At 44.3% G+C, this 27193-nt stretch overlaps 1 protein-coding gene across 3 annotated transcripts in view; it reads right to left on the minus strand.

The window, feature by feature from the left end:
- Positions 1-27193, minus strand: part of NDST1 (N-deacetylase and N-sulfotransferase 1) — an 81690-nt gene that overhangs the window by 26173 nt on the left and 28324 nt on the right. The window contains exons 1-2 of one of the 3 annotated variants that reach the window (XM_060271635.1): positions 12478-13978; positions 4532-5400 (exon numbers count right to left, since the gene is read on the minus strand). In XM_060271635.1, coding sequence (XP_060127618.1) covers positions 4532-5038 — 507 coding nt within the window. In that variant the 5' untranslated portion in view covers positions 5039-5400; positions 12478-13978. Of the gene's footprint in view, positions 1-4531; positions 5401-8688; positions 11627-12477; positions 13979-27193 lie in introns of those variants that run through there. The other 2 variants (XM_035105670.2, XM_035105669.2) reach the window with 2 other exon arrangements.

Here is a 27193-nt window from a genome sequence, read left to right on the forward strand (position 1 = left end):
TACAGGATTACAGTGGAACCTTGGTTTTCAAGCGTCTCAGAAGCCGAACGTTTCAGTTTCCGAACGCCGAAAACCAGAAGTAGTTGCTTCCGTTTACAAACACATCTCAAAAGTCAAACGGCTTCCGAGGCACTTTTCTCAATGGGATTTGCCGACCGCCCACTGAGCTACAGTTGTCAAAGTTTCAGAAGTCGAACATTCTTCTGAGACCAGATTATGTTCGACAGCAGAGGTTCCACTGTATTAGATTGGAGGGAGGAAACTCTGACTAGAATGAAGAGGCTGCTGCTTGGGGAAGGGCGCGGAGGGAGGGAGATCAGATACAGCCTTTTAATATACAGACCAAGCCAAGCTGAATTCTGTGGCTTAGAGAGCCTCTCTGGACCAGAGTGCTTCTCTGACACAGCTGAAAAGAAATGGTTAGGTCAGCAGCCTTTGCAGTTGGGCTCTTATATTTTGGCTGTACTGTAGTCTTATATTTAGGCTATATGTTTTGGTAATGTGATGAGCTCTTCCCATCATATATTCTGGACCCTTCTGCTTCTCTCATTTATGTCAATAGAAAGAGAGGTCACTGTTTTATTCTTGCAACGTGCATGTTGTGTGGTCTCTGTACTTTCCACCAGTAAAGTTCACTGAAATACACACAGAATATACTTTGTGCGATGAACTAAGGATTTTTCAAGGACAGGCTTTAATCCAGCTGTATGTCTGGAAAGGGATCAACATGCAGTGTAGCCATACTACTTAGCACTCAATCAAATTATCTTTCAAAGATATAACTATGTAAGTGGACAGAAAGCCAGAGGGTTAGGAAGCAAGGATGGAAGGGAGGCTGATTCTTCTTTGCCACTGCTTTCGTGGGTTCGAGCCAAGGAAGCAAGAGAAATCAGACTGGAAGAGTAAACAGACTGCTGTGCAAAAAAATGTCTGTCAAAAGCAGCAGGGCAGCTCTTGGTCTCAGGATAAAGCCTCATTTACACACTTCATTTCTGCCCTGGATTCTTAACCTTCTTGGCTTGCCCATTCAAGCATGGAAAAATGCAATAGACCTGTAGCAAATGCCATATGGGTTGCTTTAGCCTGCATCCCCTCCTACTTGACTTCTTGGAAACCAAATCCAAGAATCACTAGGGGAAGCAGGGACACGGGGTGGGGTGGCCTTGTCAAGTCATAATGCTAGGCAGGGATGCCCGGATGGCCCCCAAATCCCTGTTACAATCTCTTCTCTTCACACATTAACCAGTTCCCAAGAGGAACATTACTGTTATCTTTTTTACTGTCACCAGCAGAACTAAAGGCGCTGCAGCCTCATCTCAAAAGGCACAGATTTGTAAATCCGCTCTTGGCATCAGTTAAAATACACAGCCCTTTTACTTATCAGGCTCGACGCTGGCAAGACATCAAGCCATTCAATAGAGAGTAGTGACTGTGAGAAGGTGTCCAAGAAAGGCTGACATTTTGCAAGCTGAAGCTCTTCCAGGGCCCTACTGTTCACGCATGAGCCAGCATGTGGCAGATGCGGACACCTTCAGAAAGCACCTGTTCTATTGTAATATGGGTGGGCTATCACTTAAGGGTCTAGGCCAGGCACCCCCAAACTGCGGCCCTCCAGATGTTTTGGCCTACAACTCCCATGATCCATAGCTAACAGAACCAGAGGTCGGGGAAGATGGGAATTGTAGTCCAAAACATCTGGAGGGCCAAAGTTTGGGGATGCCTGGTCTAGGCAATCTATCGCATCAGCAATAGCCAACAGTAATCAATCTCAGAGAAGCATACTGTTTAGCCAAGCCTTCAGAGCTGTATTTACTCTCAGCACTGTTGTACCACTAACTGCAGAAGGAGTGAGGTGGAAGAATGTTCCCTCATAGTCAACCAGGAGGACTGCGTACACACCATACATTTTAAGAACTTTCCCCACCAAAAAATCTTGGGACCTATAGTTTGTTAAGGGTGCTGGGAACTGCAGCTCTGTGAGAAGTAAACTACAGTTCCCGATATTCTTGGGGAGAGTACTTTAAATGTCCAATGTGTACGCAGTATTGGGTCAAAGGAAAAATGGGGAGGAAACTGAAGTGCTTTTTTTTTTAAGAGTAAAGCAGACTTCTGTCCTGAGAAATACACAACTAAGGATCTACTTTACAGCCCTCCTCACCAGCTAAGGACTGTCTCATTGTTAAAATTATTTTTATTTAGGACTGGTTCAGCAGTACACACAGGTCCTGCTTACCGAACGCAGGAAAACCATTCGTTTGGCGAGCATTCACATAACGAGTTCACGATTTACGTGGATTCCCAAGGGAACATTTCTAATCTGGGATTTTTTCCAATATTTCGCCCCACTTTTTCAATGGTTTCTTATTGAAATGGCTGCAGCCAACCAGCAAAAGAGAGAGAAAGGAAAAACTGATTTCTCCAGTCTCTCCTGCTCCCTGATTTATCGGATTTCTCCTGCTCTCTGATACAGTGGTGCCTCGCTAGACGAATTTAATTCGTTCCGCGGGTCTTTTCTTATAACAAGAAATTCGTCTAGCAAATCCCATAGGAATGCATTGAATTTTTTTTTTTGAATTTTTTTTTTGCCCATTAATTGAATTTCAATGCATTCCTATGGGAAACCGCGATTCGCTAGACGAATTTTTCGTAAAACGAATTCGTCTAGCGAGGCAACCTCCGCTAGAAAAAACCTTTCGTTAAGCGGAAATTTCGTTAAGCAGGGCATTCGTTAAGCGAGGCACCACTGTATGTCTGCCCAAAAATGGCTGCCACCGACCAGCAAAGCACAAACAAGCAAGGAAGGAAATAAGGAAGTGGGCAAACTCCAGCTGTTTGGGTATCTTAATCTGTGGAGTATATAGAAAGGTTTGGGCATAATTACATACATATAAGGCGCATGCAGGTGGTGGGGCCTGCATGCATTACCCCCACCACATAGACGGAAGAGCCTAAAACAGCAATCTGAAAACTAACTGCGGGAGTGTTCGCAGTTACACGTGTTTGATTATACAGTGGTACCTCGGTTTATGAACACAATTGGTTCCGGAAGTCTGTTCATAAATTGAAGCGTTCATAAACTGAAGCGAACTTTCCCATTGAAAGTAATGGAAAGTGAATTAATCCGTTCCAGACGCTCCGCGGAGTAAGCGTTCATAAACTGAAGCAAACTTTCCCATTGAAAGTAATGGAAAGTGGATTAATCCGTTCCAGACGGGTCCGCGGAGTACTTAAACTGAAGCATTCATAAACTGAAGCATGGGTGTAATTGGTTCCAGAAGTCTGTTCATAAACTGAAGCGTTCATAAACTGAAGCAAACTTTCCCATTGAAAGTAATGGAAAATGAATTAATCCGTTCCAGATGGGTCCGCGGCGTTCATAAACCGAAAATTCATAAACCGAGGTGTTCATAAACCGAGGTTCCACTGTAACATAATGATGCAAGCTTCTGGCCTTCCCCCTTAGGTCTTGGACCTGAGCCCAAGGTTTATGTCACTCTTTGAAGCTCTTCATCCATCCTCTTTAAAACAGACTGGATTTACACTGGAACAAAATAAGGTGGCATTGGAGCAGCAAAATCTGAGGGCATAACTAGTACAATATTTGGGGAGGGGGGGGAGAGATGCTAGGCCACCCTTGTGACTTTTCTGTTGATTTTCAATTTGTAAGGGGTTTTAACACAGATGATCCTAACTCTGCTGTAAGGCTAGGCCATGTGTTCATTGATCTGCGCTCCATAGTTGGACTAACCTTGTCCCCATGAAAATGAGCTGGTCAGTAATGTTGGTCTGGGGGAGATGTTTTGATGCTTTTATTGCTGTAAACTGCTTTGATTTTTTTTATGATACAGCAGCAGACACATATTTTTTAAAAAATAAATAAGATTCCTATGAAAATTAGCATCAAAAAAATTCAGCTCATGTAATTGTAACTACAGTGCAACACTTAGTGAAATTGCATTTCTCTGAAACACCATTGAAAAAGCCTGCGAACAACCTATTCCATCCCACCCTGCCCCAATCCACCCCTTTATTAAACGTTTTTGTGACATTTCGGGTCACTTCTGGGTTTGGCGCAGCATGTGCACGCATGATTGTACACATATTGAACACGAGTACATGGGGGTTGCCTATAGTTGATTTTCATCTTTTAATTTTCATCTGCAATTTCCCCCCGTTTTATATACATTATAAAAAGAAACAATAATAAAACACTTTACCCCCCACCCCCACCCCCCCAAAAAACCCGTGTTTTTTAAGCTTGCATTGGAAAATGTGATTTAATTCAGTATGTTTATTTTACTTGTATTAAATAAACACAGCTACATTCTTTGAAACTGCCCACATCTGCCTAATACTGTACTTGCCATTGGCATCCATTCAAGGACAGTATATGAAACTGATTTTTTCCCCCACAGAAAAATTAAGCACTGGAAAAAAAATTCCTGCAAGAAATTCACACCCCATCACCAGAGCTGGCCTGATTCTTCCCCACCTGCTCCCACAAAAGCTTTGCCCAAACCAAAGCCAATACCTTGAAGAAGCCAATGATTCCTACACCGTACTCAACACAGTACTTGTCCAAGAGCTCGCGGTTCCAGGCGTCCAGGTTCACATACTTCAGGATGTTCTCATAGATGATCAGTGCAAAGCGCCCTCGGTCCTTGTCTGTCAGTGTGGGCATGTCCCCCTTCCCTGGAGCAATCTCCGTCAGGTATTTGAAGCGACTGGACTCCAAGATGGCCACTATCTCCTGGCCCAACTGGGAGTAGAGACTTTCCACAAACACAAGGACCAAAGGGTCTGTGCGAGAAGAATCCACCACTTTGATGGGCTTCAGCGGAAGCAGGCGAGAAGGGGCGACCTTCGGTTCATCACAGTCCGGGCTTGGGATGTCCCCGGAGGGCTCCAGCCCCCTCTTCCACCCATATAAATAATAGGCCGAGACAAAAACGCTGAGCAGGCAGAAGGCAAACAGCAAGAACAGCACCACCTGAGGAGACACCTGCCGGAAGCTCCTCCGAATCCTTACCAAAGTCATCCTTGCTTTGCTAGAGAGTGTTCAGGTTCCTTTCCCACCCAGCCCCCCTCCCTCCCTCCAGATCTTGATGCAGGAAAGGATAATTTCCCTAAGAGGCAGAGTGTGTGGGGTGTGTGTGTGTGTGTGAGTGAGTGTGTGCGCACACAATTGCCCCTGTGGAAGTCTGTTATCCCTCCTGGTCTTTTTTCATGTCACCATGGCAAATCCATTCAGAGTTCCTTTCTGAGGCAGAAAAACCAAGAGCTTCGCATCATCACTGACGCATCATCAGGACGGAAATTGGGCAGTCTTGGGGTTCCGGAACATCTCTCAACAGGTGGGGATGCATGGCGAATCCTTGGGTGTGTACCAGAAGCACTGTTCTGCGTTTAAAAGAAAAAGAAAAAGAGCGAACAAGGTATTAGCAAATTCCCTCTGGGAAGAATGTAGTCCCACAACCTGGAAGATCCCACAAACTCAAGCCGCCTCCCAAAGACAGCATTCATTCCCACAGAAAAACCTTTATTTATGGACCCCTCAGTGGTCCATGCCTTTGATGAAAGAAATTGCCACAGCTGAAGTTGGCCTGGACCTATAAAAGGGTAGGGAAATAAACTTTGCACGCGTTCAGGTGCTATGCCACTTATCCAAGGGAGTGCACTTGTTTTTATCTCCAGGCATGGCAAGAGTTGGATTGTGTCAAATTGATTCTTGTGAGCAGCGGCGTTCTCCCTGCCTGCACCCCTATATGAATCCTACCTCCCTTTTAACTAGAACTATTTTTATGGGAGGGGGGTGTCTCTAGGCTTCTAGGGCTTTTCTGTCTCACAGAAGCCTTTTGGAAGAAAAAGCTAAGGAAATTCAAGATAGGCGCTTTGCATGTGTGGTGTTTAAATGCAAATGTAGCTTGCTGGGTCGGGGGGGGGGGGGCTTTAGTCTGCATAAGGCAGATAGTGGTTACAGGCCAGCTTCAACCCTCAAGCTCAGCTTTCATTATTAGGCTAGATATGTACAGTAGGTCTACAGCCCCTCCTCCCGCAAGCTCATTCTTGGTGTACCAGTCAAAGGGCCAGCTGCCATACAATCCAGAGGCCTAAACACCCAGTGGGCACAGGGAGAGCCCGCAGTTTGCTTTCCCAGCGTAGTTGTTCACCCCCACATAGCTTTGAGGAAGCCGCCACGCACTCTGCACCTGCTTCAGCTTAGTGTCAATCACTTGCCAACACACCACAAGAAGCCTTTAATACTTAATAGTTCAACAGTGCAGAGGACCGTAAGAATACTGCTGTTTCTTTGTACACTTAAGAACAGCCAGAGCGGGGGCCCGTTGCCCAGCTTTAACCCACAAAAAGCTAAAACAAAAGTGAAACAATTCTGATTTCGCTCACAGAGTTTGGAACAGCCGTTCCAAGGCCGGCACCCAGGGAAAGACCACAGATTCAAGCCACGTTTCACCTGCAACTCCTAAACCAGTGGTTCCCAACAGGTGGTCCGGGGACCCCCAGGGGTCCGCGAGCTATGCCAGAGGGGTCCGCAAGATGCTATTAGAATAAAATATATATTAAATATATTTCGTATGATAACAGATTTTTTGTTTCGGCCGCTTCCTGCATGAGCAGAGTCTAGCGCAAAACTAGAATTAGATAGAGGCAGTAGTTCTGCTGTATGCCGTTAGGTGGCGCTTTACAAACACTACTGTTTTGCAAAGAGGCAGCGCGCGCATTCTACTAACGCTCACCTCCCCAAGATGCTTTGCACGCGTCAGCTTCATTTGTGCGCTACTGCGCAGGTACCCTGTCTTCTCCATTCCCCTCCCTCCTCCCTGGCGCGCGCTGCCTCTTTGCAAAACAGTAGTGTTTGTAAACAAAGCGTTGTTTTTCGCGGAAGCTACAGTTCGCATAGTTAAAAATGGACCGTTGGTTAAAAAGTGGTTCGTTAAAACGACAAAGGCCTACAGATGAAGAGGAAGATAATGCATTTGATGTTCAAGCAACTGTAAAAAACGTATAAATATAAAAAGACTCTTAATTTGGCTCTCACTTTTTAATTTTAGGATTAGGAATTAATGGGGGTCCTTGTCACAATAGCGGCTCGAGAAAATTTTGTTGGGAACCCCTGTCCTAAACACCTACAAGATGTCCTGCTGTCAAGAAACAGCCTCAACAAACCACACAGAGGCAAAACTTCCCATTTGATTATTTCCCAGATTTACTTTTTCCCTTAAAAAGAGCAAACACGGCCACCTACTTTTATATAACCAATTTGCAGTACAGGGCAAGGAAGCTTTGTATCTTATAAGATATATGGTAATGGTTTGGGGTGGTGTTTCTTTTTAAGACCAGTGGCATATTTAGCACTCAAGACACATCTGAAGCTGACACTTGCATTGGGAGAAGGAAATATCCCACATTGGCAGCAGTGGGGATTTCTTCACAATACTGTACAATTGCCAGCATCGGAAGGAGGGACTTTCCGCAGCGAAAATGGATTAAAATCTCCCTCTGCGCTTGTTGCAGTCTGGACAACTTCAGTTTAGAGTAGCTGTTATAATTTGCATTGTGGTCCCTTCCAATTCTGCAATTCTATGAAAACCTCCAGTTAAATGCAAAGGCACATTCAACGGGTCACATTTCATTTGGCCCCAGGGTTCTACATCACAATTACCGGTATTCTGCTACTCCCCTTAAAAGTGAACTGTGAATAAACACCTGAAACTTTCAAAGATGCACAGCCACAGTCAATATTCAGGTGCAAGTCAGAGCTAAGCATCTGACAAAGCTTCCAATACCTGATCCAGGCATGTTTAGACTTGCACCCGACAATTCAAGACCATTTTTCTTCTGCTTACAAAAGTGTTGGTAGAAACAAACAAAAAGTGACTTATTCTTTCAGCTGGAGTTCACAAGTGAGAGACGGCCGATAAGTCGTGGGATACACACTCCTCCAAATCCTAGGACCCTTTTTGTTGTATTGTGTAACAGATCTTTCTATAAACACACTCAGCCTCTACAGCATCATTATATGTTAACAACCCATTTCCAGAACAGCAGTACTCATGGTCCACCGATATGGTTGCCACCAACTACCAGAAACATTCAGTTCCATCAAACAGAAGAAAAAGGCTCTTGCGCACCCTCCTGAAGCAGAAACCTTGTTTTTAAAGCATTCAGAAGCAGAGTGGCTCTTTGGAAAGTGGTGCCCAGCCCACTGGGATGCACCCCCATCAATGCCGCGGGTATGAGGAGGGATTTTTACACGCACCGCTCATCACCACTGCCCCCCTGAACACAGCAGGTTCAAAAAAGGATGCATCTGCCTGTCCCTTTACAGCAAAGACAGCTCTACCAGACACCATGGTTGCCACCAAAATCCCAACATGTGGCCTCCTGAAGCCACTTTTCAAGGGCATCAAGTGCATCCCGGAAAAACAACTCTAACATGCAACAGAAGTGGTGCTCAAGCCAACTGGCCGCGGGTGTTTGACACAACAGCAAAGAGGAAACTCTTGTCCAAACATCATGAGGGTAAGCCTTCCACTCCACCGATGGAAAGAGCATAGCCATCTGTAAACAGCCACGCAGCGCAGGAAGAGAGCAAGGGCCATCTGTCTGTTTCGAAGACAAAACAGCCTGAAATGCAGTGACCTTTGGATGAGCGATTCAGATACTGACCTTTGGTATTCCACTCGAAGTTCTCCTATCGTTTCAAACCCAGCCTCCTAGTTTTCTATTTAACAGGCTTAACGGCGAGCCACATGTATAAAAAGCAGTCCAATATGTATCCCACAAATGTTTAACATCTGCAAAATCTGGAAACACAGAGCCTGCACGTCCTGATTTAGTTGCTGTGTTTAGTTACACTGATCTCTTGTTACTTGCCAGCCTCTCCTCCCAATTGTTCTTCTGCTCTCCTCCTTTTAAGCCCAGCTCTGCTGTGTTCGAAGAGTTGCCCAGGGACAGCTGGAAGGTCACCACCGGCAGCACCCTCTGGACTGAAGTGGAGTAGCAGCCAATGGCCTGCTGCCTTGGACTTTCGCACCTTAGCAGGTGGAGCAAAGCTATTAATAGACTCCAGCATGAATCAACCAGCAATCCAGGGGAGGCTTTTCTAAAGGCCACCACAGAGAACCTCCCAGCTCTCGGGTGCCCTACTGAATCGTGGCTCGGAGGCTTCTGGCCAGGGCTGTGTCCAATTTTGTCTGCCCCCTTTCAGGACTTTAACACATTTGTGCATCATGCAAGGGGACAGCTGCTGCCTTATTGCAGTGGAAGAATCAAGCAGCCAAACCCAAAAGTGGATGTGGTGTGAGACGCTGCGAGCAGAAGGATGGAGACGACTTTAAAAAAGGTGGAAAGTATCAAGTAAAATCAACAACAGTGGGATTAAAAAGGAAGCTGGTTGAAAAGTAGTTTGGATTAATGCCAGCCTTAATCCAGTCATTTCCCCTCCTGCCTGAAGCGAAGAGATAATGGAGCTGGGGACAGGTTTAATTCCAAGAGTAGGAAAGATTTGCCCACCAGGCCTCCAAAGTGTCACAAAAAAGGCCTGAAGCCAGACCTCCTAGACTATTGATTTCTTACCTTCACTCATTTTCTGCTCCTTAGAAATGCTCTATCTGTCTCAAGTGGATGTAAAAAATCAAAATCAAGGGTTTTTTATGTTTATGCAAGGCAGAGAGAGAGAGAGAGAAATAGAACCATCCCAATATTTGAAAAGATCACAATTATCACCCTAGAAACCACGGGGTGGTTGGTTTTTGCTGCCCAACTCCCCAAGGTACTGAGTCTCCTAAGTCCATGATCGGTCTTTTCCCCTGTTGTAAGGAATTCCCTCCCCTCCTAGCAAGGAGGCAAGAGAGACCCAGAAACAAGAAGAAACATCTCTTTTAAGGGTTTGCTTTTTGGCGTGGAGGAGGAGGACATCTCCTCTACAAACAGTCAGAAATCTCATCACACATAAGGTGGGGTTACTGTGTCTCAGGCAGGCCGAGGTGCGATATTCCTGAGGATTTAGCAAGTTTTGCATAATCTCCTGACACACATTTACACAGGTTACAGCATTTGACACAACTCTTTGCATTATGCTAACTATCCTGCCATAGGAAGTAAGCAGAATCATGCTTTTCTAGTAAAATGCCATGAGATCACAGAATCAATGATTCATTTAATTTATGACTACATTTATATCCCACTTTTTCTACAAAGAGCTCATTCAAAACCCACTGAAGTAGTGCCATATGAAAGGATTTAATTTCAATAATGTTTGGATCCTCAGAATTCAGACTAGCATTTCTAACAATCCTTCTAAGCACTGAGGGTGACATCAGAGCAGCTAAGCCCATCCATGGCAGTCAGAAAGGCCATTACTTCTCTGCCAATACTCTCTGTGTGGCGTCACATCAAACCACTGGAATAAAGAAGTGCTGGCAACTCCCTACTGCAAATGGTGGCAGTAGTAGTAAAGTGATGATGATGATGATGATGATGATGATGATGATGATGATGATGATGATTTCCTAGCATGAAGCATAGCATTTGCCTATGGCCCAAAGGAATTTCCTGACTATAATACTGTCCCGGAACCACCATAATTACTAGAATCTCTAACTATAGATCATCCATTTACAGTACTAGGATTTCTAGCTATATTTCATAATACTACCCATAATGCTGCACTAAAGCAACCCATATTCCTTACTGATCGTTCATAAATCAAACCACCTTGGTTTTTAATGTCTGCACAGCACTTAGTAAGCATTAGGTGCTTTACAAGCAATTATTAACAATGATGTATTATCTGTATGATACTATCTGGGCAACTTTAAAAGGACCCTCAGCTATAGACCAAATCTGAGCTGCCTGGCACAACTACATTAGCCAACTGGTTGTAGCTAAGACATCACAGGTGAACAATTTATATCACATAAACAGATACGTCATTCAGTAAAGTAGGTTATTAAATGAGAAGTTTTCCCTTGATAAACTACGGTAGCACTTATAGGTGATTGAGCTTTACCCAGAGTAGTCCCATTGAAATTAATGGCCATGACCAACTTAGGTCTGTTAATTTCCGTGAGTCTGCTCTGAGTGAAAGTTAACTGAATTCCAGACACCGTGTATGTATGTTTTGAATGCAAAGACTATATTTCTGAGCTCATGAAACAGCAAAAAGAGTGAGCCCACAACTTGAAACTTGGTTACGTTCTTACAGCCAAACAAAACCAATGTACTACTACTTGAAATTCTGTGGGCAACGAGCTGGAAGAGACTGTGGAAACTGAACCAAATTTGTTTGTATTTGAAGGTTGCTTTTGGATGTTTATTTTCTTACCCCACCCCACCTGCCCTACAAATCAACGGCTCTAGGGGCAAAACTACACATAATGTGTAGCGTGTAGGTTCCTTTCCCCTTTTATTTTTATTAATTGCATGCGCACAGGAGGCAATCCTTAACTTGGAAATGGGGCATATGTTGTGTGGGTGTGGGAAGACTTCTCTCTTCCCTCCACAGCACAATCGGAACTAACATCTCTTGCCCTTCCCCACAGTTAGAACACTTAGGAAGTAACTTCTCACTGCCGCAACAGGAAAGAGTCCCCCCCCACACACACACACCAAACATTGTAGTTGCATGAGGGGTGGGTGTTCATGTTCAGTTTCGGTTCTGACAATGCTGGGGAGAACAGATAAACTACTCCTCTCTGCATGTGGCATTCCCAGTAAGGATCACCCTATTTGTACCTGTAATTAATCAAAGTAAAAAAAAGGAGAGATTGCTGCACATAATTTGTTCAGTGTAATGTGTCGTTTGGCCCTCAAAAGGGCAAAACTACCACGGAAATGAATGAAATTCCACAATATGTCACACATTATGCTTCCCGCCACAGAGCACGATTTTTTATTTTATTCAGTACTAGGTGGCCTAGCCACGAAATATATGTTGTGTGAGAAATATAGAATGAAAGAACTGAACAATTATTTTGCAAAGGGTTAAATTAAGCATTGGTTTCAACTTCAACCTGTCTCTGTAAGACATAGGCAAGGCTCCAGTCTCCACCAGGAGTGAGTTTTTTGTATTGAAAATCGGCAAGAGAAATAATTTCAAAGTTTCCTAAGAAAGATGTTTTTCTGGCAGATTCTCCCCCAGAACAGCATTTTGTTCTCCTAAACCCAGCTCAGCACCTCCGTTTGTCAATCAGAAGTTTTCCCCAAAGGCAGTTGCTTTTGAGTGACAGGAGCACTGCCACGTTTCAACAAATTCCTCTGCTGGAACTGCAAGAATAAACAGCCCTTTTAATCTCCCAAAGTGCTTACTAGACATTAACCATTAAGCTCCCTTTCCCCTCCCCACGAAGAGAGTGCACCCCCAGCATTTCTTCCTCCGCAGGAAAAATTAGCATTTATAATATAAAAGGCGGGTGTGAGGTGGGGGGAAGAGATAAAACTAATCAAGAATCCCACCTTGGAACCACCAGATGGGTTTTTTTTACTCCGTTTCTACCATTTACAATAATTAACATCCCGCCAACCTGCCGCCTGCTGCCTTCACTAGTCATCTTTCCTGCATGGAAGGAAAGTCACAAGCTCTCGTTAGTGACATCAGAGTTCCCATGGCTACACACAGAGAACCGACAGCCAACAGATTTAATGTCAATGCATGGAGAGGCAGGATAGGCAATAGTTACTGACAGGAAAAGATTAGGCATTCATCTTTAATCACCAACAAGAAAGGGGCTTGGGTGACGGTGCAAACACACACACAACTCGCAAATCAACTTTTGCTCTAATAAGGTGCTCTCATCATAATGTGTTCGTTTTGTTCATAGTAATAACAACAGTGAGTGATGCTGCTGTTCCTGCTACTTATACAGCAAGGTTAATAGGGTCCACCCTAGTAAAAAGTTCTGTGCAATTCAGAGCTGATGTTTGAGACCTCGATGTGCTGATTCCCCAATCCAAACCCAGCTCCAAGCAGCTCCCAGTTGCCAATCCAGAGGGGAAAGGGATGCAATAGCAGCAGGACCTCGGAGGGTTATATGGAAATAATGCAATTCCTTCACTTCATATAATTTGTACTTACTTCCCCAGAGTCAGGGGAAGGGAAATAAAGAGGTTGCTAAAGAGATATAAACAGCTTATAAAGACAAGGAAATAAAGCCATTAGGACAGTGTTTCCCAAACTTTTTATAAGCTATGCACATTTTTTAATCGCTAAGTAGGGGAAGGCTGTTAGGACCTCTTACTCACAAGTAGGACCCTGGCAGAGACACATGCCCGACTGGCATGTTCCTTCCCTCCCGCCTGGTCGATCGTTCGGGAGCTTCAAAATCTTTCTCCAGCCCAAACATCACAGCTACTGATGCCAACTGACATCAGCACACTTACGGATCTGCAGAGTTTGCGCAGTTGCATAACAACCTCAGCAACTCAGCATTTGGCTAATCTACGTTTATTTACATATAAACACACATGGAGCACTGCAACATGGCTCCCTCTCTCTCTGGCATCAGGCAGCAAAGAGAAAGAACAAAGGACAATAGTCCCACTTCAGGAAACACAGTAACACAAACATCCTGTCTTTGTCACTTCACACTGTGGAATGAAAACATATACTATCATGTGGTAGACAACAATCCCATGACAGCAGACACGGGGAATGAATCAAAGGTTTCGTAGCTAGAGAGGGAGAAAGCAAGAATTGCCCGGCATGAATTGCTGATCCAGGCATGCAAGCACAAACTAGGAAACGTAACAAAACCTGTGTTCAGTACACAGCTGTCAACTTACGGATTGGAAAATAAGGGATCAGCAGCCTCACTCAGCGGCACGGCACCGGAAATCGGTTCTGCGCATGTCTGGACATGCACAGAAGCGATTTCCGGTGCCCAGACATGGGCAGAGCGGCACCGGAAATCAGTTCTGCGCATGCCCGGGCATGTGCAGAGGCGATTTCCAGCAGCACTCGGCAAGTGAGCAAGCAGCCAGCCACCGAGCGAGGCATTTTACCGGGCAGCGGCTGGCTGCTCGCTCGCAGGGGGGCGCCGAATGGAGCCTCCCTGGCCAGCAGGGAGGGAGAGGAGCTGTTTCCGTTGAAATCCGGGGAAATTACGGATATCTAACGATCCGGGATAGCAGCGGGAAACAGATTGAAATAAGGGAGTTTCCCGCAAAAAAAATGGGAGGGTTGACAGCTATGGTTCAGTACCTGGTTCTATGGGTTTTACAGAATTTTCTACTCAGGCTGTGTTCGTATTTCATGGTAAATCACTTGCTGTGAATGTGTACTATGGTACTTCACTCCTTCCCTTGTAAAAGCAGGAACAACAAACCACAATTCCACACTTAGTGTTACATCCCAACAAAAAAATCATGGTTTGTTTTGCTCCACACCACACAGTGTGAAGCAAAGGTTTGTCCTTGGCTTACCAATTTTGGAGCAAAACAAACAAATAGCCCCAGTTTGGACATGCCAGTGGTTGTGATTTGTTGTTTACATTCACACTACGAGTAGAACAAAGCGGTAGCAATCTGCATCTTCATGGTAAATCATTAACTCTGGTCTTCTGTGAGGTCCAAACTGGGCCATGGAGTTTGGTTTGGTGCAGAATACATCCAACCATCACAAAAGCCCTATCACCTTCTAGTTTCCAAATCTTTAATAATTATTGTATGGAACCATGCATATAATCTCCTAAACAAGGCAGCAGAATTCTGTCCTCTCAGCACAAGTATGCATAAATACCCTAATCACAATGCAGAATTACAGTTGCTCCTCCAATCCCATGTTCACAGGCACTGGAACATTATGACTGCTTTATTCCCAAATTCAGAGCAGTGCTGAAATGAAGTATCAGACAGTGAAGCATTCACATGGAACAGATGAATATTAAAGGGAAAACTTCTAGAGGTGGCAGTGTTAGATTTGAGGTCCATTAATTTAGTAAAAAAAAATCATTAAAACGGCGTTTCCGTGCGCTGCTCTGGTTCGCCAGAAGCGGCTTAGTCATGCTGGCCACATGACCTGGAAGCTGTACGCCGGCTCCCTCGGCCAATAAAGTGAGAGTCCGCGACTGGACCTAACGGTCAAGGGTCCTTTTACCTTTAACTTAGTAACAGCTACAGGAATTCCCCTTCCTCCTTTCACCCACCTGCTCTCAACAAACAGCAAAAGTAAGAAAGAAAAAGAAAACATGAAGAAATATTCCACTGTACAAGATTGGCTCTGGCACAAAAAGAAAACGGGGGGGGGGGTCACTTCCAACTTCAGATGCTTGCTGAGGTAGCAGTTCAAATTTACCTTTTGGCCGCCTCGTGTCACTGCCCAACACGCACACTCTAGTTCAGCATACTGTACAGAATGGAATTTAGTTCAGCATGACAAATAGAAATGAGTGGTTTTCCTTCTGCCGAGACACCACTATTGCTCAATGACCCTTTTCCTCAAGACCAAGACAATTCCATCCCATGGAGTCCTGTAGAACAAATTCTACTGCATGCAAACTGTACGAGAAGCAATGGACTAGAACACACACACGCAGCATGAGCGACCACAGCACCTTCCGTTATCTGCTTACGCTCCACATTCCAAAGTATGGCTTGGGTACTGACAACCATCTCGTAATCGTTTTCAAGGAGCCTGAAAGGTTGCAGGCAATGCACGGAAACTAAATGGCAGCAGGCCATGCCACAGGGGAAGAAGATATGACCAACCGCACCAGTCAAGGCTGGCAAAATCCAGAGGACTTAAACAGTGAACAAGATCACTAGTCGGACACCAGAACAATATGGCCGTTCTATTCCAAGGATGAAATAATTTTTAAGAAAAGAAATCAGACTATGTACAAAGAGACAGAAAGAGTGTGTTAATACACTACAATCCCATCCCACCAATCCTTGGGACCGGGCCTTAACTCAGGGGCAGAAAGTCTCTTTAATACCATAACCATGTAGGGAGACTAATTTATGTGGAGGATAATCCTGTCCGTTTCCAAAGATCTGCTTAACTTAACACAGAGAAACAGGCCAAATTCTCTTTAGTTGTGCTCCTCCTAACAGTGAGATGCTTCAATTGACCATTAGCAGATGGGAGTCGAGTCCTTCAGAATGCACATGGTAAGGGAGTGTATTTCAGAAATACAATGTTTTTCAGATTTTTAATTCTGCAGAGGTTTTTCTTTTAAAATGAACAAGCAGCCTTCTACATGCTTTCTGAGGCTGAACACTTTGGGGAAAGAACTGTACCGTGATCCCCAAGAGAAACATACCAAGCCAGAAATAGTACCTCTGAACTGAAATCATCCCTTCAATGATTTTTGCTATTCCTTGCATCTGTTTCAGTTTTGGTTTCAAGCTTCTTGCACAGAAGAGCCCCAGACTATCAAAGAAAAGCAAGCCCACCACCTTCCCAGAAGCTTCCAACTCTATCCTGTAGAACAGTTAAGCCACAGGATACCTATTCACTACTATAAGCATTCTGGATCTGTCCACTGCATTCTTAAAAGGAATTAAGTTGCTTTGCAACACAGATATGGGTACAATTACAGTGGAACCTCGGTTTATGAACACCTCGGTTTACGAATTTTTGGTTTACGAACGCCGTGGACCCATCTGGAACGGATTAATTCACTTTCCATTACTTTCAATGGGAAAGTTCGCTTCAGTTTATGAACGCTTCAGTTTATGAACAGACTTCCGGAACCATTTACACCCATGCTTCAGGTTAAGTACGCTTCAGGTTGAGTACTCCGCGGACCCGTCTGGAACGGATTAATCCACTTTCCATTACTTTCAATGGGAAAGTTCGCTTCAGTTTATGAACGCTTCAGTTTATGAACAGACTTCCGGAACCATTTACACCCATGCTTCAGGTTAAGTACGCTTCAGGTTGAGTACTCCGCGGACCCGTCTGGAACGGATTAATCCACTTTCCATTACTGTCAATGGGAAAGTTCGCTTCAGTTTATGAACGCTTCAGTTTATGAACAGACTTCCGGAACCAATTGTGTTCATAAACCGAGGTACCACTGTACACCAGAAATAAGTGGAAGAAACTATGGAAATCTTATGTCATACCAATCTGTGTCTCCCTTTATATGGGAACTGTTCATCAAAAAAATCTCCCACAGGTGGCATCGTAAACCAGTTCAGCTTTCACCTATAAGTTCACAGATGACATCATGTGGTTGGAGAGCCTGTAGGGTGCAAGGTACATTCTTCCATTTATTGTGGGAGTGCCTGCCTGAACAAGAATTTTGGTTAGAGGTGTATCATGAACTCTCTGCAACATATACTGTATATTCCTGCGTATAAGACTACTTTTTAACCCAGGAAAATCTTCTCAAGAGTCGGGGATCATCTTATACGCCGGGTCATATTTTTTTATACGGCAAGTATATCCCAAACTCTATATTTTAACTGGAAAAGTTGGGGGTCGTCTTATATGCCAGAAGATATGGTAAGACTCCTGTCCAAATGATTCCACAGCTCCCCGTTTTAAATGTTTGGGAGTACCAATCTCTGCAATGGCATTCAAAAGGACTCATTACTTGACTACTGTATTGGCAGCGTTCAGAGTACAGTCATACATCGGTTTAAGTACGCCTCGGTTTGAGTATTTTCAGTTTAAGTACTGGAAGAGAGACCCGTCTGGAACAGATTAATCCACTTTCCATAGGAAAGTTCGCTTCAGGATAAGTACGCTTCAGCTTAAGTACGGACTTCCGGAACCAATCACACTCATACCTTAGGTTGAGTACGCTTCAGGTTGAGTACTCCGCGGACCCGTCTGGAACAGATTAATCCACTTTCCATTACTTTCAATGGGAAAGTTCGCTTCAGGTTAAGTACGCTTCGGTTTAAGTACTCCACGGACCGTCTGGAACGGATTAATCCACTTTCCAATACTTTCAATGGGAAATTTCACTTCAGGTTAAGTACAGAGTTCCGGAACCAATTGTGTTTGTAAACCGAGGTACCACTGGATCTATTGGGCAAACTGGAAGACACTGCAAGGATTACAAATTTCCCTGTGGTGTTAGAGCATATTTATTTGCAATGAAAGTAGCAACATAATCCAGAGTCTTTATCACTTACAATCTCACTCCTCACTTTCACAAAGAAAGAAAGGTAAAGGAACACTGGATGGTGAAGTCCAGCCCAAGGTGACTATGGAGAGCAGTGCTCATCTTGCTTTCAGGCTGAGGGAGCCGGCGTTTGTCCGCAGACAGCTTTCCGGGTCATGTGGCCAGCAGGACTAAACTGCTTCTGGGGCAAAAGGACACTGTGACGAGTGCCAGAGAGCACAGAAATGCCATTTACCTTCCCGCCACAGCGGTACCTGTTTATCTACTTGCACTGGCATGCTTCGGAAGTGCTAGGCTGACAGAAGCTGGGACAGAGCAACGGGAGCAGATTCAAACTGCCCAAGAGGCTCAGTGGTTTAGACCACAGCGCCACCCACTCCCTATAAAGGCATAAAGGCATAAACAAGGCTATCATAAGCAGCAGAATCAGAAAGCAAAATACTGGGCAACCCTAATTTAAAACACTAATCTTAAAATAATATATCTTTCAATTTCAAAATCCCTATGGAGCCATTCCTTTATTAAGTCAATAAAAATAACAGTATCACAGAAAAGTGTGCAAACTTTCAAGCTCTCCAGAACTCTTCACTGGGCTAATTTGGGATGAGAAGATTTTGGCTAATGGTTTCAAGAATCTAGGTTTGCATTCTGTACAAGAAGCGCCACCCAAAAGAAGCAAGGTTTCAAAAACAACTGGCAGGCCAGCTTCAATCACATACAAACAACTGGCAGACCAGCTTCAATCATAACACAGATTTGATGCATATTTGTGGCCTGTGACAGAAATACCCATTAAGGCTATTTGCCTTCCAACTCTAGCCTGCCTTTCATTATCCAACAGATGAGTCCAAATGTTCTTTTGATATCCACCCCACCCCACCCCTTCTGCCCCCATCCCTTTATCCTCTGCCAAGCTCATGCTTGGTGTGGAAACCTGTCATAGGTTTACAAAATCCACCTACATTACAACATGAGAGTGCAGGAAATCTCTCATCTTTGTAGCTTCAAAGACAGCGGATATAACTCCTTCAAGCATTCAGTCAAGTGTGTTTTGCCTCCAAAACACTAAAGCAAAATGCTGGTGGGAAGAGGGGGAGACTTTATCATGCCCCCCCCCCCTCCCCGTGCTTGGCATGCAGACGAAAGAGGCTCACCTTCTAACAATGTCCCAGCTCAGCCCCCTGAAGGCAGGCTCTCCTCTGTACTTAATGCAGCCTCTTCTAATCTGAGATGCCTGACAAACAGCATTACAATCAACCCAGCTTTCTAGGCAAACTCTCCACAACCTCCACACACACACACACACACACACACACACACACACACACACACACCAGTTCCAGCTTGCTAGCATCATGAAGCATTTGGTCCAAACTCAGTTACTCTCCCCTCCCCTCACAAATCTAGGCCACCAGCTTTTCAGAGGGGAACGAAAGCAGCATATCCTTGAAAGTTTTGGGGCAAGGGGAGTGACTAACATGCCATATTAAGGTCAGGAAGCCTGAGCACGGCCAATGGGCAGCCTACCCTTTGCAAGTGACACAGCAAAAAGGGTCCATCATCTTTTAAAGTTTAAGCCAAATGAATGCATGCGTGTGCCCTCAGCATTAATACACATGAGGCTGCCTGTTCTTTCCAGCTTCTTAATTAAAAGAAATAAAAATAAAAGCAGTTTACATTTTCAGGAGTGTTTATAAACACGGCCTGGTTTAAAATGAAACATAAAGAACGCAACACAATGTCAACCAGTCTACGTATTAAAACTGAATGCTGAGCATCGATCAAATACTGTAGACTGAACCAAAAGTCAGGCTTTCCATCTTAAAGAGAGGCAGCACCAGGAATATGCTGCTTAACTTCAGAAGCCAGATATGTGATCCAATACTGTACATAATTTATTCTATTTAGTACTGTGGGTTTTTTACCGGACCCAGGAACCAGCAAGTCACCACAATTGCTAGAATTAAAGCAATGATATCCTCTATAATATTATGCAAGTGTCTCTGCGTCCAGTCCCTGTGTCCGTGGGATTGCGCTACTGCGCATGTGCCCCACGGACAGCCGTTGGGACTTGGAGCGCAGAGACGGAGCGTGTTGGCCAGCGCGTTAGGGAGCTCAGCCTCTCAGCGTTTGGAGCAGCTCTCGCAAGAGAATCCAGAGGACGCGCGAGATAGCCCCGTGCTCGCGAGTGAGCGCCCTGTCTCCACGCAGGCGCACTCGCGCGGCCGTTTACTTCTTGCGTGGACTTACTTCTAAGCGGAAGCGGCCGTTACAAGTGGCGGCGGGCGAGCAATGTCAGCTCTGCGCATGTCCCCGAGGTTGCTAGAGCAACAGGTCTGTTCTAGCACCCGTTAATTTAATGGGCTTCATGACTAGTCCTTTATAAAGAATCATCCACAGAAGCCAAATGGAAGGCTAGGAATTGCTGAGGTAGCAGGGGAGCACAAAACAGGTGTTTTATGCTCTCCTGCTACCTCAGCAATGTGCTCAGTTCTCAAATTCCAAATATTTATTATTCTTACCAAACAGACAGCATGGACATTTCCTGGGAGCGGAGGAGAGCAATATTTTGTCAAATTGCTACCAGACTTTGCTTGTAGAAAATTGTTGACACTTGCAGCACATCACTAAGCATATCAATTAATCATATCGGCTCAGAAGCGTCTTTTTGTTAAATGGGACTTACAGTCATACCTCGGTTTAAGTACGCTTCGGTTTGAGTATTTTCAGTTTAAGTACTCCGCGGACCCGTCTGGAACGGATGAATCCACTTTCCATTACTTTCAATGGGAAAGTTTGCTTCAGGTTAAGTACAGACTTCCAGAACCAATTACACTCATACTTCGGGTTAAGTACGCTTCAGGTTGAGTACTCCGGGGACCCGTCTGGAACGGATTAATCCACTTTCCATTACTTTCAATGGGAAAGTTCGCTTCAGGTTAAGTACGCTTCAGTTTAAGTACTCCGCGGACCGTCTGGAACGGATTAATCCACTTTCCATTACTTTCAATGGGAAAGTTCGCTTCAGGTTAAGTACGCTTCAGGTTAAGTACAGACTTCCGGAACCAATTGTGTATTCAAACTGAGGTACCACTGTATTTCCAAATATATGGATAAGACTGTATTTGTTTACAATGAAATTAAACAGCACAGGCCTCGGTCCCAATTCAGGAGAACAAGCTACAAAATGGGGTGAACATCAGATGGTGCACATTGTGCCATGTCTCCATGGTCACCCACAAATAGCTACTTGGCCCCAATGGTAGAATTGGATGCTTTGCTCAGAAAGATTCAGGCCAGCAAAACATGTGCTTTTTGCTTATTTAGCAGTGGTGCTTACCTGCTTGAAATCTTGCAAGGGAGGAAAAGATAGAACACGTTTTTCGGCTACCGCTAAATAACACTGTCAAATTCATCCTTTGGCTTCCTCTATCAGCTTGTTTGCCTGCCAAGGTAGTTTCACCCTACAACGCCACAGTGCTACTTTATTCCCTCCCTCCCCGTCACATTGTAAGATCCATCATTTCCCCCACACACACAATAAGAGAGAAGTTGCACTAAAAATAGCTTGATAACACCACTGTCTACAACAGCCAAATAACCCCCTTGCCCCAGTCCATTAGTCACCGTTTGTCAAGGGAAGCCACAGAAGCAACACCATTTTTACCTAGCACAGTTTACTCCACTTCAGCTAAATCCCAAAGGCAGCCATCAAGCAGGTAGCCTGGACTTCCTTCTGCACATTCAGGTAGCTTATCCAAACAGCTGTGCCAGAAAAGGATGCTCAACAGTTAATTGGACACCTGGGATTGGATTCTCACACATAACATGACTGAAGGGGGTCCACTGCAGAGATCAGAAAAGGTGACATATTGCTAGTTTCTCCAACGCAGAGCTTCCAATAAGACTACTGTTAAGCTAACTTCAGATTCTCAAAAGTATGCTGTTGTCGTTTTAAAAAAAGAGAACAAATAAAAAAGGAGATTCATAACCCTTCCCCACCCCACCTTCTGTTTATGCTTCTTCTTTCCACAAATCCATTGTGTTTTATACCAGGGTTACTTCCCCGAAGAAGAATTTAACAAGCAAAGCAAAAGTTTTGAGGGGAAAGGTCAATGAATCTCACTTGGCAATTGCGGTAGCAACATCCCAAAAGCTTGCTATTTATATACAGCAGTGCACAGAGAGCTTCGGCATTCTTTGTTTTGTAGAAATAGCAATGTTAGGGCCTCTGTCTGGTGGCCTCTTGAAAAATGTGCACATGTTGCTCCCCCAGACCCTGACAAGCTAGGTGCACACTCCCACAGTGCATAACGATTTGGCTATCAGCAATGGCTGACAAAATTAAAAATCCACAGCAGGGCAATACCTTTATTACGATAAGGCATCATGGCATCGAGGTTTTTAAGAACTCTCTTAAGCTTCGACATTAAGCAAGCAACAGAAAGTAGGGTGGGGAGATATTGAAGCCCATAGCACCTGCAATTTATAAGTTTTAGGAAGAGGTGAAGGAGGTATTAAGCTAGGCTAGAATAGATTCTTCTTTTTTTGAGTGGATGAACGTAACTACCCACCATTTCTGGCAGATGAATCCTGCATAGTAGAAACATATGGTACCCAAATATTATGGATAGTCATAGACTCAATTCTATTATACAAACTTTAATTAATAAATAAATGATAGGCCTACTATGTCCTTTTAAATATGATTCTGGGAGGGGGTTATTGGTTTGTTTTTGTTATTGGTTTTATTATGCCTTTTGTGTTCTCATTTTGTATTTTTATGTTGCGAACCACCTTGTGATCTTCAGACAAAGGGCAGTTTACGAATTTAATAAATAAAAATAAAATAAACATTAATTCCAGCAGGTGTACTCTTGAGTTTGACTTAGTGTCTCTTCCCACAGAGTGATATTCAGCTGTCGAAGAAACCAAGCATGCTGTGGGACCTTGAGACCATTTATTTTCATTTATTTTAATTGAACCAGTTTTTTTAATAACATAATTAATATAAATTTGGAAAAGAACATAGCATACAGAACCACCTTCCTAAAAAACTGCAAAGCAGCTTCTCCGATACAAAAGGAAAAGTCTGCTTGTGTAAAAGTCTGCAAAAATTTCACCAACAACCAAGGTTGTCTGTATTTTAGGTTTTTGGGGATTCCAACTGCAGGATTCTGGAACTTGTCAGCCTCTGTAAGGTTCTCTGCTTAATGACGAGCAGGTCAGAGGAGTTGAACAAGAATTACATGCAACAGGTCTTCTCTCCTTTAGCTACTTTCTCATTCTGGCTTCTTGCCTTGCCTCCTGCTTGGGCGTAACCTGCTAAACTAGGCCTGAGTGATGTCCTTAAAGACCCAGTCACATTTATCCTTACAGCCTCGGCCTTGTTTTTAACACCAGAATTCTACACCCATTAGCAATGACTGCCAAATGCCTGGAAGCGCTAGAAGCTAGAAAGGGTGGCTTTGGCACCCTGCATCTGGAAAAACCAAGCGTTTTTCCAGAACAAGTACAATAACATAGACAAAATAAGGAAGCGTGGACCAGCTTCCCTAATTTAAACAGGGTGCAGAATTTATTGTTTTTCTCCTCCGCAGACATATCCCTGGCAAAAACATGCAAAAACATCTTTCGCAGGGCCGCCTCTTGTGCCAAAAGGCAATAGTCAAGTATCCAGTTTCCTACAATGGCCAGCCAGGTGTGCCAGGGAGGCAGTAAACCTTCTCCTGATGTTATTTCTCCACAATTGGTATTCAGGGGCATGTTACCCTAAACAGCAAGGTCCCATAAAGGTTCCATTATGACCAGTGAGCCATTGATACTCATCCTCCTTGATTGGACGATCTCATTTTAAAGCCAGTTTGATCTGCCTTTTCTGAAACTGTTTTTGAGGATGCGTCTTCTTTGTTGAATGGGAGGCATAGCAATGCCAAGAATAAAATATATTATAAATTACTTAATGCATTTGCCATCTCTCCATCCTTTGGGTTGGCCGGCTCTGCCTCTCTGCCTCTCTCTCAGCAGCTCCAGGGCAAGTGTGAACGTGCCTCAACTCTTCCCAATCTAAAATTAGCACAACAACTGACAGGGAGAGCGGCAGCACACATGAACTTTCATGAAGAAGATTTTTAATATATTTTATTGTATTGTGAAGTCACTTCAAGATGCTTCACCAGGAAGCAATGTATAAATCAGGCATCCCCAAACTTCGGCCCTTTTGGACTACAATTCCCATCATCCTTGACCACTGGTCCTGTTAGCTAGGGATCATGGGAGTTGTAGGCCAAAACACCTGGAGGGCCGCAGTTTGGGGAGGCCTGGTATAAATAATATACCTCTCCAACTTTTATTTCTCTTCTGATGCCACAATTACCAACTTGCAAGCACATATCTTCCTTATGAATGCTTATTGTGGGGAGTATAGTGTTGAGCACTCCACTGAAACATACTTCGAAATGTCTGTATTCCCTTCCACATTGAATAATACCTCCTAACTCTGAAACTAGCTTGCTGCATCATTTTAAAAATGGAACAGTAGGTGGGAAAAGGAAAGAGTCTGGGAGATGAAATAGCATACAGTGATACCTCAGTTTGCGATCACAATCCGTTCCGCGGAGGCATTTGCTCGCCGAAGGCACACTTCTGCGCGTGCGCGAAGCACCAATAGAGCATTTCTGCGCACCCATGAGCTGCGCAGATCGCTTCTGCGCATGCGCGAGCTGCACAGATCGCGTCTGCGCATCAGACGCTGCGGAACCCGGATGTAAACACTTCCGGGTCTGCGGTGTTCATAAATGGAGGTAGGCGTAAACCGAGGTTCCACTGTACAATTATTTAGGGGGGAAGGGACCTATTCCATTGCCAGGGATTTCAAAGATGCTTCTCAGACAAAAAAAAATAGTACACTGATAAGGTATAGAAGAGAGAGGAAGTCAACCACTCAGAGCCTCAGGAGATAACACCATGTAGAAAGAGGATGCATGTTCCCAACAAGCTACAGAGGATTGACAACATGATTGAAAAATGTAGCACACATCCTTAGGGCTGGAGAGGGGATCTATTCAATGACGCCATGGGCTCAAACCCAAGAAAGCATGAATTGAAACTATAGAAAAGAAACAAAGTGTGCAGAGTTTCTACTTAGTAAAGAGAAGACAGCAAATGGTGTGTGAAACTGGCCTAGGAAAAAAAGGAGTTAAATCAGCAACTGGAAACACATTGTAAGAAATTGAAAAACACGAGCATTTTAAGAAGAAAAACCATTACAAATGCTATACAGATGTGTGGAGGGAGTATAAGACCCACTCCTGGCCCCAGATGTTCGAGACCTCTTTTTGCCCTCATTTAAAAAAATGTTGCTCCTTAAGTGTGGCATGCATTTCTAATGTACTTTTGAAGTGTTGCACAAATGCTACAGGATTATTATCCAAGCATAATCCAGGAGCCTGAAGATATTATGCATATCAACTGGGTAAGGATAATACAATCAGAGCACTTCCACCTCCAAGAGGTAACTGCAGATAAGGAGATCGAGTTACTAGCACCCTTGATTGATTGTTGTTTAGTCGTGTCAGACTCATAGCACGCCAGGCACTCCTGTCTTGCACTGCCTCCCGCAGTTTGGTCAAACTCATGTTCATAGCTTCAAGAACACTGTCCAACCATCTCGTCCTCTGCCGTCCCCTTCTCCTAGTGCCCTCAATCTTTCCCAACATCAGGGTCTTGATTGGTAGACCTCACAAAAATCAGATATGGTAAGCAAAAGAATAACTGGCCTTTAGGGTGAGAGCCAACTCCAATCAAAATGCATGAAAAGACTCTGAATCAGTATTTAACCAGTTTTGCAATTTCTTATTAAGCAGAAAGGTGTGTGATCAATGTCTCCCTTAACCCCAGTGCCCTCCTTTGCATTATTGCTTGCATTCCGCTGGGTCACAGTCAAGATGTCCGTCCACACACAGCAAGCCTGATGACATAGCTGCCAAGTTTTCGCTTTTCTCGCGAGGAAGCCTATTCAGCATAAGGGAAAATCCCTGTAAAAAAGGGATAACTTGGCAGCTATGCCTGATGACGGTTGCTAGAATTCCATTCCTGAGCTCTTACCTGAAAGCAAGCTCCGCTGAAATCAGTATGACGTGGAAAATAACTTTTAGGAGCAGAGCACCTGAGCCTCAGGAAGTAAGCTGCCCCCTTTGCTGAAAAACTAAATGTTCCCAAATGGAACAAAAGAGAAGCATTTGTTGTGCCACATGCTCAGCTTCTAACTGGCTGTTCCCTGCACGATGGCAGGGTGTTTTCCTGCTTGTGGCTAACATCTGCATAGATCCCTTTAAACACACCATACTGGGGATTTACCTCTCGTTTTGAAAATGCAGAAGTGGGGAATTGCATTCCCGCCAGGGCACTGGGGAGTGAAAGCAAATCCAGGGCAGGATGGGAAGGAGTTTGAATAGCTGGTGTTACACCCCTGAGAATGAAGCCCCCCTTGGCCCTAGAATGTTACAGTTTCTTCAAATTCTGAATGAGCACTTCACAATGCCCGGACTGACACTGATCCAGGCAAGACAATAACATCCTCCCAGACAGAATGAGAGATAGAGACCCCGCAACCCATCCCTGTTCTGCGTTCTCTCTGCTGATCGTTAACAGCTAGGCCACAAGACTGCAAGTTGTTCTTAATAAATAATTCAGGTGTTCCCCCGCCTTCCCCGGCTGCCGGCTGCATTTCACATCCTGGGTTGCAGCTGAATCCAGCAGTCAGGCATCAATAGAAAGCGAAATTACACAGCCTCAAGACAACCAGGGAAGCCAATAAAGAAGAAAGTTTTTGGGGTGTTTTTTTCCAGATCTGGATAACAAAAACCTAGGGACTTGGGGCACTGTGAAGATAAAACTCCACATGAAGCTTCAGAATTTATCCTTCCTCCTAAGCTAGGCCACATAGATCATTTGCCATAGTTGATGTTCTGTTAAATCACCTTGCATGCCTCAAAACCATCAGTCTCCAATATTCTCAAGCTATTCCCCTTTCTCACAGAGGTATAAAAGGGACAGGTGTGGTACCGGGGATTTTCACAGGTAGTGCGAATTCC

Source organism: Zootoca vivipara, chromosome 2 (genome assembly GCF_963506605.1).
Source record: "Zootoca vivipara chromosome 2, rZooViv1.1, whole genome shotgun sequence".
Lineage (NCBI taxonomy): Eukaryota > Metazoa > Chordata > Lepidosauria > Squamata > Lacertidae > Zootoca > Zootoca vivipara.